At 35.4% G+C, this 12,984-nt stretch overlaps 1 protein-coding gene across 1 annotated transcript; it reads left to right on the top strand.

Moving 5' to 3' along the window:
• Positions 1-2,236: 2,236 nt before the first annotated feature.
• On the top strand, positions 2,237-12,449 carry LOC140894709 (DExH-box ATP-dependent RNA helicase DExH3). The gene is made up of 19 exons (XM_073303290.1): positions 2,237-2,717; positions 3,011-3,165; positions 3,250-3,337; positions 3,564-3,788; positions 4,601-4,696; positions 5,926-6,114; positions 6,214-6,373; positions 6,458-6,588; positions 6,852-7,019; positions 7,106-7,378; positions 7,852-8,046; positions 8,134-8,337; positions 8,448-8,517; positions 8,617-8,765; positions 10,113-10,418; positions 10,710-10,769; positions 10,873-11,025; positions 11,154-11,264; positions 11,435-12,449. Exons 1-19 carry the CDS (start codon positions 2,364-2,366, stop codon positions 11,894-11,896), a joined length of 3,549 nt encoding a protein of 1,182 aa, XP_073159391.1. The 5' UTR covers positions 2,237-2,363; the 3' UTR covers positions 11,897-12,449.
• The last annotated feature ends 535 nt before the right edge of the window (positions 12,450-12,984 follow it).

Genomic DNA, 12,984 nt, shown 5'->3' with positions numbered 1-12,984 from the left:
GCGGTAAGCCGATGCGATCCAATAATGGAGTTTCTAATAAGAAAAAATATTTTCTCGTGGATTAAAATCTATGCAAAAGCACTTGTAAAGCATTCTCGTGATCCAATTTTTTTGTGAGAAAGTTCTTTTATCAAGAAAAAATATTATATTTTTATGTCAAAAATACTATTTTTTATTTTAAATATAGATGAATTCGACTGGTCTAATGAATATCCTAACCGAACCTCAAGAGAAAATATTACTTTTCATGACAAAATTATTACTTTTTTCTTTGGATATCTCAATTCGTATATACTATATAGATTCATGAAACTTTATCACAAGATCTCATAACCCTCATAATTCATTGATCACAACATATTTTATACATTGCAAAATCTTTACACAAAAATCCAATGAGACAATGTCATGGGTCTATGTTGAATCCGACATTTTGGTGATAACAAACAACAACTCATTGTATAGGAATGTGCTGCCAATCTTTTGTATTTCAGGAATCTACTACAACTCCTACCGCAACCGTCTAAATCCTTCAAGTTATCTACCGGAAGCTTGTCAACCGCCTTTGTCTCTCGACCGGTTGCAGTGACAAGCCTATCGACTGGTTATTCAAACCAGCAGAGGATAAATCTATCTACCGGTAGAATGCCAACTGCTTATCAAGATATCTCAAGACAAATACTTGTGACAAGACGTTCATTGCAAGATCTTTTATCAAAAGAAGAACCGGCGTATCAGAAGATCTGTTGACTCTTGCATCGAGACAACAGGTTGCACTAAAATGGCAAAAACGCAGAATGACTACAGATAAAGCATTCGACCGTTTATACCAGTTTTGGACCCTGGAAGTTGTCTGCATTTAAAGAAGTGTACGATCTTCATGCAGAATCATCAATGCATTTATGAAGCATTAAATGTGCATTCAATGCAGCATCAGAACGTTCAAAATAAAGACGTTGATGATTGACCTATATAAAGGGAAGATTGCTCAAGAAGTGACAAGAAGGAGCAGACAAGCAACACGAAAAATCTCAATCAACTCAATCACTTGAATACTATCAGAAGTCCTCATCTGATATACTGAAGCAATACTTGAGCACTCTTACAAGATCATTCACTTGCTGCTCAAATAAACCCTCGCCTACAGTTTACATATCTAATCTTCAAGGATCATCCTAGGGTTTCCAAGCCTCTCGACCGCTCTGCAGTTTGAGAAGCTCAACCGGACTGTATTCATTATTGAAGAGACTTGAAGCTACTCTGAAAGCTTCCACCAATCTGATAAGAACTGAGAATCTTATCTGTGTAAATCTAGGAGTTTCGGATTAGGCATTGGATAAGTCCTAAGTCTGAAGTGAGTGTATTGCAAGACGTTGTAATAACCAAAGTCTTCTAGTGAATTCCTTCCTAAGTGGAAGAAGGGGAGACGTAGAAGGATTAAGCCTTCGAACTTCCATAAATCGTGCCTTAGTCTTTACTGCATATTTATCTTATATATTGCTCATACATCGTGTTATAACTTGCTTTTGCATCACTAAAACCTCTGAACTATTTCCGCACTATTTAAGTTGTTCAAACCGTTTTAGAAGTTGAGAAAACAGATTAAGTGAACTAAACTTCACTTGATCATTTTGAAAAGAAAGAAAATAAGTTTCAGAGTGTATTCACCCCCCTCTATCCTCTGAACCGATCCCAACAGTCTATTTGTGGGACGAATATCTTATTTGACTCGACCCATAAAAAAATAACTTTTTATGCCAATAAAATTATTTTTTATTGTATATATGAGTCGAGTCAAGTCGATATTTTTTTACAGGTATAACTCGGTAACATCGTCTAAAAAAATCATCAAAATATTATTATTTTTAATACAATTACATATACACACACTGATTCATATATATAATCTTCTCTTCTTTAAATTGTATTTCATTTTTTTGAATATATGACGATTATAAAAATTCAAAATTTTTGAAAATTTAATATTCAGAATGGTAGAAACAGTATATAACGATTAAAAAGATCAAATCTTGCCTGTGTCAATTTAATTTCTCATTTGATAATAATTCCAAATTTAAAATGAAATCTCGACTTCTCATTTTAATGAGTTTTAAAATTCTGAAATAAAAAGAAAAGAAAAGAAAAAGTAATAAAAAAAAATCAAATCTTACGACTTATTATTCAGAAATATAAATACCACAGAATATAAGTTGAGAATCACGAGTGAGAAGAAAGAAAGGCAGCTCGTCTTCTCCACGTCAACCATAAACCCTAGCCACATTTCTGATTTCAGTGCAATTACAATACCTAATTATGCAATGTTATTCGTTGATTTGCTACCGTAAGCTGTTGAGTTCTCAACCATGACTGTCCCTTCGATGTTCATTCAGAAAAGTTTGAAGTTCAAGCTCAGTGCCATGTCTATGGCGACTCGCACACACTCCCGCCGTCTTTTGGTTCCCGGGTTTTACAATTTGCAGTCATACAGTTTTCTTGCGCGAAAAGGCGTCTCCTTTGCTGCTTTTTCTCCTGTTTCAATTGTATTGATGCGGCATAGAAATGTTTCTTCTATTGCTGCTGCTACTTCGTTCCCTTCTTCTTCGTTTTCTTTTCCGTATACTTATCAGCGGAGTTTGGGATACGGGAGGTTTGCTTACGATGAATACCCGTCCGAGGAGGAATCCGACCGTGAATTCAGTTCGTCTTCTAAGCAACAGGTGCTGGGTAATTTGACTTGTGTAGCTTTTTATGGGATTTTGTATATTTAATTTATTCCTCACTGAGAAAGCTAGATGATTTTGATTCCTGTGCTCATTTTTTCGTTTGAGCATGTGTTAGCTTTGGAGATAACATGAGCACTGGACATGAAATCAGAACGTTAATTTATTATACATTGTGTTCAAATTGGAATTCATGCAATAGGGATTCCTCTTTTTAGTGGGCTCAGTTTGTTAGTTTTTTGTTTTCACCCATTTTTGACTATTTTCTTTTATTAATCTAATACTGCCAGGGTGATTCGACTCCTGATAACGTTGAAGAGTGGAGGTGGAAGTTAACCATGCTTATGCGCAACAAAGGTGAGCAAGAAGTTGTGTCCAGGGATAAAAAAGACCGACGAGATTTTGATCAGCTTTCGACATTGGCAACCAGAATGGGATTGCACAGGTACATTCGTACATGAAGTTTTGCCTAACTTACGTTAATTCTTTTATATTCCTTTGCGGTTGTTTATGTCATCTCCATTTGCAGTGGTCGGTATGAAAAAGTAGTTGTATTTAGTAAACTCCCATTGCCAAACTACAGATCAGATTTGGATGAGAAGCGACCTCAGAGGGAGGTATTATCTTAGTTGTATCAGCTCTCTTTTTGTGTGTTGTATTATTCTAATTCTGTTGATTGTCGAATAGAAATGGATTGCTCCAAGTGGTTTTAATATCCATCAAGTTTACATTTCTAGATATGATGACAATGTGTTTGGCAAATGCTTAAAATTTCTCAACTTTTGATATCTTTACTGCATTAGTTTCGTCTTGTTGATTTGGATATTTCCTACATATCCCTAGGTGATGCTACCTATTGGTTTGCAAAGACGGGTAGAGTCTCATCTTAGAGCGCATCTTTCTAGAAAAGCTACGACGGAGCATGATACCTTTTTGACATCAAGTGCAGCTCGCAACCTTTCACTTGATGGACTATATGAGCCTGAGTCCTCCACCCAGAATGTTATAGCTGAGACTATTGTCAGGCGAAGGAGCTTGCAAATGCAGGATAAACAGAAAGACTGGCAAGTTAGTGTTTCACAGATGTAAATGACTGTTAGTAGTGCTGATTAATCTTTGCGTTTACTGTGACGTCTTATCCTCTAAATGCCATTGTAGTTTTACATGTGAATTCACTTGTAGATATTGATTGCATTCTTGATATCTGGATGTGACTTATTTTCCTGTAGTCTGCTCTATATCACGGTTCTCATTTCCTTTGGGTTCCAATATTTTTTATTTGCTGCTGAAAAAGAAACAGTTGATATGTTCTCGATCCTCTTCAATTTCTTGTGCTGGAGATTGAAACTATCCTGAAATGATGCAATCATGCCTTTTTCCACCAGTAGCCAAATAGATAAATAATTAGGCTGCGTTTACTTGCCTTGATAAATGAAGGATTACATAATTAATACCGACTAATCCTATGTTTACTTGAAAAATTGAAAATGAGTATAAATCTTTCGGCCAGTTAATCATAGGATTCACAGATGATTTTTAGTCCTAAATTTTTCATGGGAGTATAAATCTTTACAAGGTGAGAGAGTCAAATTTTTTTAATCCATCCAACTAAACATATTATTATTTATCCATAACCACTTTATATCCTATCAAATTATCTTAATAATCATGCTTTAATCTATCATTGCTCAATCCCATCATTTAAAGTAAACGCAGCCTTAGGAGACATATTTGTAATCAAGTATGGCTGATGAGGTTTTCGGAAGATGGATATAAGCATGTATGATTGATGAATTGCTGAACGAAGTATATTACTTCTAAACATTTGAAAAATGTGATTTTTTATTTTATTTTAATGATTATTATTTTCTGCTATAAAGGAGTCTCCAGAAGGCCAGAAGATGCAAGAATTTAGACGAAGCCTTCCATCGTATAAAGAGCGAAACAAGTTACTGAATGTCGTGTCCCAGAATCAGGTTTCATTGTATTGTTTAAATTATTATTCTCGCAGAAATTTTTTTATGTTTTGTATTTTCGACTCTTTTAAATTTTACTTCAGATTGTCATTTGAGTTTTATTAGAGGGATTACAATGTTCTCCGAGTTTTGGATAATCTTTATTTATATTATGGTCGTACATTATTTCAGTGACGTGATGGTCATTATTCAAGATATTTGAACGGTTTTGGTATCGTCTGATAAATTCTAGGATGAATTTTCCTTCTTCCTGTTTTCTTCTGTGTTTGCTGTAGAAGATCCTAAGACATTGACTGCTAAATGAAACTAGGTATTTTGGCAAGGCAACTAAAAAAAATTTAAGTGGCTGTGACGAACTACATAAATGCAAAATTATTGTTCATTAGGATTTTCGCCAAAGCAACTCTTCAGAATTTTGTAAGCTGAGGATACGAATTACCAAAAAAACCGAATGATTTTTAATCACCAAATACATCCTTAAAAATCATAGTTGACCACGGTATTTCATTTCAGACATCCTTTTCTACCCCAGCAACTCCAACAAGATTTATACCATAGACAGTAACCGTTTCCCGTAGGGGGTGGGAAAGTTGGTTGTGCAGGCACTGCTTGGTGTTTTTTACTGTGATGTCTTGCGTGTGAGGAGAAAGGGTAATAGTTTTGATGGTCATGGCGGCATCACTAAAACTGGTACCTGGTATCAAACCTATACCAATGTTTTTCACTGATTGGGTAAGCTTCTGACCCTTTCAGAGCTGGATGATGAACCAGTTCTTTTAGTTAAAAGTTTCTGAAATCAGGCTTGTGCAGAACTTTGTGATCAAATTACATAGGGAAGTTGCATGTGAGTCATGCTATTTAACCGTAATACTAACAAGTTGCAAAAACTCGTGATCTAATATTTATAGGTAAGATTTTTTTCCCTAGCATCTGTATTCCACAATTCGTCTATGTTCAGTGGTTTCTACGTCATTTCAAGTTCTCAATGGTTGAGAGACCACTCTTTAGGGGGAAAGTGCTGGTTATATTTATTAATTTACTGCCCGTAACTTCCATGTGTTTGGAAACTGATGATTCTCTGTAAAGTTAGTTTTGTGTGATATAAGGTTTTCCATATTTTTATTTTATTATTTAATCAGCTATAGACAATTTTGAAAAATTTTATGTATTAAGTCACCAATTACAGGCCGTGTCATACAAATGACCTTGACTGACATTATGTTTGTTAGGTGGTAGTTGTCTCTGGTGAAACTGGCTGCGGGAAAACTACACAACTCCCTCAATACATCTTAGAGTCAGAAATTGATGCTGCTCGGGGAGCTGCATGCAGTATTATCTGCACCCAACCAAGAAGAATATCTGCTATTGCTGTGTCTGAAAGGGTTGCAGCCGAACGTGGTGAGAAGATAGGAGAATCTGTAAGGCTTTTGCCTATTGCTGCTTAACATTATTCTTTTGATAAGTTCTCTACTGGATATATAGTAAACACCTTATTTTCTGGGTTATACTGTTTGAAGGTTGGTTACAAAGTGCGGCTGGAGGGAATGAGGGGTAGAGATACTCGTCTCCTTTTTTGTACTACCGGAATCCTTTTAAGGAGATTATTGGTTGACCGAAATTTGAAAGGTGTAACTCATGTTATTGTTGATGAGATTCATGAGCGCGGAATGAATGAAGGTATGCCATTGCCTGGTAACTGTTAATTTCAATAAATATGTTTCCTGCATTCTTGCTTTTAGTATCATCTGCCTTTCATTGCAGACTTCCTTCTAATTGTCCTGAAGGATCTTCTTCCTCGTCGACCTGAGCTGAGACTGATTTTGATGAGTGCAACCCTGAATGCTGATCTTTTTTCTTCCTTTTTTGGTGGTGCTCCTATGATTCACATTCCGGTAGGTTCGAACAACTCTTGTTTACTTTATTGCATGATGTCATACTCTGCATGGTCTTAATGCCCCCTAAATGGGAGACCATAAAATTTTGAAAATGCTTTGATTTAAAATGGCCTCCTCCTTTTTGTGTAGATCTTATGTTCTCTTCCTCATTGTGATTTTAACCCCACATGTAATTTTCTGCCTTTCTTTATTTATTACCTCTTTTACGATCGATCCGATTGATCATTCTGTTTTCACTGTAACTTGGGCCTGATAACCAGGGATTCACGTATCCTGTTCGGAGTCATTTCCTGGAAAATATTCTAGAAATGACTGGCTACAGGTTGACACCATATAATCAAATTGATAATTATGGTCAAGAAAAGATGTGGAAAATGCAGAAGCAGGCTGTTAGGAAGCGGAAAACTCAGATAGCTTCAGCTGTTGAGGTAAAAGTTTTGTACAATCAATTTTTGGTTGTTTGTTTTGTAGTTAAAATTATATTATTTAATTTTCCTCATCCTTGAAATTTCAGGAAGCTCTTGTTGCTGCTGATTATAAGGAGCATAATTATAGAATTCAGGAGTCTCTCTCTTGCTGGAATCCAGATTCTGTTGGCTTTAATCTCATTGAGCATGTGCTTTGTCATATTTGTCGAAACGAAAGACCTGGTGCTGTGCTGGTATTTATGACTGGTTGGGATGACATAAATTCTTTGAAAAATCAGCTTCAAGCCCATCCACTTTTTGGAGATCCAAGTAGAGTTCTATTGCTTGCATGCCATGGTTCCATGGCCAGTGCAGAGCAGGTGAAATGGGCGTTTTTTACTTTCCCATTTGCATGTTGGTATATTGCCACTTCCAGCATTGCCATGCTTTCATTGCACAGTATCTGCCAAGTTACATAAAAGTATAATTTCATATTTGAATTCCATTTAAGGAAAAGGTAATTTCACTCTTAAAGTATAATGTAATATCGGTACCACCTTGCAGTGTTTTGTTTCCCCCACTGCATAAAAGTTGCATATAAGACATTTTGAATAAGGAAATTGTGCATTCATACAAGGCACCTATTGATTCACTGATGCAAAGTTTATTAGGATCCAGTGTGGAACAGGAAAAATAATTGTTATAGTAAATTGCCACACGATGAGTGTGATCTAAAGGCCTATCTTCTTGCTTGTTTCTTTTGAGAACACACTGATAGGAAGCTCCTCTTCCCCCGATCAATAATTTTTTGTATCCTTTGATAAATTTTTCCCTTTTTTCAATCGGAAAACAGAAATTGATTTTTGAAAGACCCGAGGATGGAGTTCGGAAGATTGTTCTTGCAACAAACATGGCAGAAACAAGTATCACCATAAATGATGTAGTTTATGTGGTTGATTGTGGTAAAGCTAAAGAGACATCATATGATGCAATAAATAACACTCCATGTTTGCTTCCTTCATGGATCTCAAAGGCTTCTGCTCGCCAAGTAAGATTGTGATAAATATTTTAACTTCATCAGACAATATTGGATAATTCATCTTTGCAAAGTGTTACTAATCTTACTTTTAATCAGAGGAAAGGCAGAGCGGGTCGTGTTCAACCAGGCGAGTGTTTCCATCTTTACCCTAGATGTGTGTACGATGTCTTTGCGGATTATCAACTGCCAGAACTTCTGAGAACTCCTTTACAGTCTCTCTGCTTGCAAATCAAGAGCCTGCAACTTGGAAGTATTTCAGACTTCCTATCTAAAGCCCTGCAACCACCTGAACCTTTGTCTGTAAGCTAAATGAAACACATAAATAACATGTGACTCACCCTATCATACATGGCCTTTTCATTCAGTTATGCTCGATCTTCCTTTATTGGCTTATCTTTTCTGGGTCTCAGGTCCAAAACGCCATCCAGTATTTAAAGATAATTGGTGCTTTAGATGAAAATGAAAACCTTACAGTGCTGGGTAACCATCAAACTCTGATATTTTTTCCTTGAATATTTGAAAGTTTTGAAAGAATGTTTGAAGTGATAAATTGACAATGATACATTTGTTCACTTCCAGGACGGAACCTGTCCATGCTTCCAGTTGAGCCAAAGCTTGGGAAAATGCTCATATATGGTGCTATTTTCAATTGCTTAGATCCAATAATGACAATTGTTGCTGGCTTAAGTGTCAGAGATCCATTCTTGATGCCATTCGATAAGAAGGATGTAAGTGAGATATTTGTTGTCTTGAGTGGTTTTTATGATTGGGGTGTGAATGGCTTTCTCCTACCTACTACATTAAAATCAAATATCATTGGACCAAAGGACAAGAACTGAACTTTATACCAAAATTAACTTCTAGGATATTTTGGAAAAAACCAAAAAAACCATTGACGAAAAGTTTTATCTAAAACATCCATTTGCTAAATTTTTATGTCAAAAGGTCCTTTTGGTTAAAAGAGAGAATTTTCCTTCAAGATCACCTTTGCATATTTAACATATAATTGTTGTAGATAACACAAATTTTAATAGAAAGTTATATTTGAAATAAAATTTTATTAGTTAAATATAAAAGAAGTTTGGTTTTATTCTAAGAAATAAAATATTTGAGATGATTATGTATATCTATGTATCGTTTCAAATCTAAAAATGTTATTTTTAGTTAATATTTATCTTATATATTTTAAATGAAACTTACTAAACATTATATTTTAAAGTTTAATTTAATTTAAAACTAAATTATTTTCGTCAGTGAATGTTAATCTGTTCCCGAATCAATGCCTTTATATGTGTTAGGTTAGTAGTAAATATATTAACTGCCACACTGGAAGGGCTTATATATATGAATCAGTAGAGTGCCATAAATGTTGATTTTACTATCTACATTGTAGTCTCTCTTGTTTTAAGTCTTAGGCATTTGGACTTAATATGATGGGAGATAAATGGGAATTAGTCTTATTACTTATTCTCATGGAGGGCTAGGTTCTTTAGTGGGAGTGTGTCTGGTCTCTTCGTAGTCTGAAGGACTCCACTGTGGGGAATTGTTTTCCTTTCATATGAATATACACTTTTTCAGAATTTCAGTATATAATTTTGTCATCGTCCATTGATCTGCAAGCATCCGAAAGAAATTGACTGTGAACATCCAACATTAGCATAAGTATTTTATGATTCCGTTGGTTTTTGCTTAATATTAGCCAATCCTGAATCCTTGTTTCTGTGGATTCATTGTTTGTTTATATTTTTCACATGTAAATACTGAAAATAAAGATTGATGTCTGCCAATTGATTTGTTCCATCACTCTTGTCACTTGTGCGTTCAAACTTATCTGTTCATGCTGCATGATGTTTTCTCCTCATTATTCTGGTATAGAATGTTAAAATAATGTTTTTTTATTCAATGTGAATATTTCTTGGTTTCCTGGCAATCTGGTATTTAACTTTTATTCTAGTGGACATCCTTTACACCCTTATCTTATATGCTTCCTCGTCAAAGATCACTTTCCATTACTTGAGAATTTTCTCCAAGGTTGAAAAAAATTTCCTTAAGTGATTTATTTTCTTGTACCACAGCTGGCTGAGTCTGCAAAGGCGCAGTTTTCTGCACGTGACTACAGTGACCATCTATGTCTGGTGAGGGCTTATGACGGTTGGAAAGATGCTGAAAAAGAGCGATCTGGATATGAGTACTGTTGGAAAAATTTTCTTTCTGCACAGACTCTAAGAGCCATTGATTCTCTTAGGAAGCAGTTTTTTTATCTTCTTAAAGACACCGGTTTAATTGAAAGTGAAGAGAGTTGCAACTCATTGAGTGGTGATGAACATATCATCCGTGCAGTTATATGTGCTGGCCTGTTCCCTGCAGTAAGCTTTGTGGTGGTGAGTTACTTGGCTATATATTGTATTTCTCTATTTTGGTTACTGAGGTTCAGGCCTCAATTCTCTTCCCCTAAAATTTGGTATCCACTTGGTGAATGGATGCACGATTTTCTTCCACACATCATTTCTTCTGAAACAAGGGTCCTAATGTAAGCACAAGAAGTAATTTTCCTGTTGAAATTGTTTTGATCCATATTGTTTCAGTACGATGGATTATAACATTCCTTGATACCGTTAGACTGGTTTTTCATTGTCCATATTTTGGAAACTTATCGAAATATGTTTATACAGAACAAGGAGAAGTCGATATTATTAAAAACAATGGAGGATGGTGCAGTTCTTTTGCATTCGGTGAGATACTTGAGCTACTTTTCAAATGCTTTGGTGAAAATATGGTTTTGTTGATTATGTTTTGTGTTCATCATGGATTAAAACATCGCTCTTTTCTGGTCAGAATTCTGTGAATGCCCAGGAAAGCAAAATTCCATTCCCGTGGCTTGTTTTCAATGAAAAAGTAAAAGTTAATGCAGTGTTCCTTCGTGATTCAACCGGAGTATCTGATTCGGCAGTTCTCTTATTTGGAGGAAATATCTCCAGAGGGGAATTAGTAAGTTTATTCTTCCCTCGTCCCCTGAAATTGCATTTTTTTGTTTTGCATTTTTATGTTTCCTAGAAGTCTTTGCCTTTGAAGCCACTCATTGTAGTAAATCTTTCCTTTTTCCCGTTATCTGATAGGATGGCCATATGAAAATGCTGGATGGATATCTGGAGTTTTTCATGAAGCCTGAGTTGGCTGATACATATCTGAGATTGAATAGTGAGCTCAATGAATTTGTTCAGAAAAAGGTTAATATTTCAGTTCTCCTGTTGAAGCAAAATTTTCGAATTCTGTTGTCTCTATTCACTTTCCATCGGTTAGCTTATTTTATGTTGTGAGCTAAAGATGTGGATTGATGTGCGATAACGTAATTTTCTTTGTTTGGGTGCCAATTGTTTTTCCCTTTCTGCTTATGCAGCTCTTAAAAAAAAAATTGGACATACAGAGTTATAATGACCTTCTATCAGCAGTTGGATTATTGGTCTCACAGGACAAGTGTGAAGGAAGATTTGTGTTTGGGCGTCAGATTTCAGCATCGCCCAAAAAGAAATCAAAAGAAACTCGAGATTTAGGAAGTGGTGGTGATAATGCGAAATCTCACCTCCAAACATTGCTTGTTCGGGCTGGACATCAGCCACCGACCTATAAAAGTACGCAACTGAAGAATAACAGGTTCAGATCCACTGTTGTATTCAATGGACTAGATTTTGTTGGCCAGCCTTGTGGTAGCAAGAAAGAGGCGGAACAAGATGCTGCTGGTGAGGCTCTGAGATGGTTTACTGGTGAGAGCCAATCATCTCAAGAGACTATAGATTATATGTCTACCCTTCTGAAGAAAAGCAAGAAGAAACAACAGACTATTGCTACTAGGTGGAGGTAATTTCTTGGAAACCATTTTGGTGCACTTGAATCATCAGTATCTCACACCTAGAAACGCACGAGCGCCGTTCACTGATTGATCATTGGATATATATGCTCTAAGATTGGAGGGCTGCAAGTAAGTTTCATGCAATTTCAGATCCCATTTGGGAAAATGAAACACCACAGTTGGAAGGACAACCTGTATTTCATTGTTTGCATGGAATGAGACCAGCAAGTGTGGTCACTGAACACGCATCCGCTATCAAAGAAAATTGCTAGAATTGCCAGCTTCGTATGGATACTTGCCAAGTGAGAACAAAAATACTGAGGTGACTCGAAAATATTTCAAGCATTTTTCAAGCAGAGAAAGTCCAGCCACCCTGCTGGAGTGCCTGGTGATTTCGAGCTTCATTTTCGCAGGTACTTTTTAGTTTTAAAATCTTTTTAGCTAAAGAAGGAAGCTGCTGTATATTTTTACAATACATATCAATACACTATTATGGTAGACTGAGGCACTGAGCTAGGGTAGAAAAAATGTACAGTGTGGTGCACTTGTGTAATTTAGATTTAGATTTCTGGGTTGAAAATTTAATGGAACATCTTAAAAGCAGCAATCTTGGAATAAAACTTGGAGTTGGTTCGATTATCTCTAATCATTCAGTAATGTGTACAAAATAACATTTCTTGTATATAATTTCTAACATTGGTATCAAGAAAATTAAAGTACTGAATCAAATCATTAATGGAGCTGTATATATTACTTGAAATTTAAATAATATGTAATTATCAAATTGATATTCAAATAGTTGGTGCTCAATTCGGGAAAATTATCAAAATGATTTTGGTCAGATTTATTTATTTTTTAGAAATGACACTTTCATGTGTATTTGAATATACTCAAATACATTTTAGAATGTTATTTTACACATGAATATATTCAAATACATTTTAGAATGCTATTTTTAAAATGAAATTTGATCAAGATTAATCACTTATATTTTCCCGCTCACGCTCACAATCGCAATTAATATATATAATTTTAGACCAAATGCTTCATATATTAGATTAAGGGTTATATACTTTTTTTTTTGAAGTGGGTTATATACT

This window comes from Henckelia pumila, chromosome 4 (assembly GCF_033568475.1).
Source record: "Henckelia pumila isolate YLH828 chromosome 4, ASM3356847v2, whole genome shotgun sequence".
Lineage (NCBI taxonomy): Eukaryota > Viridiplantae > Streptophyta > Magnoliopsida > Lamiales > Gesneriaceae > Henckelia > Henckelia pumila.
Note: the sequence above shows the minus strand (reverse complement) of the source record. Positions and strands in the feature narration are given on the sequence as shown.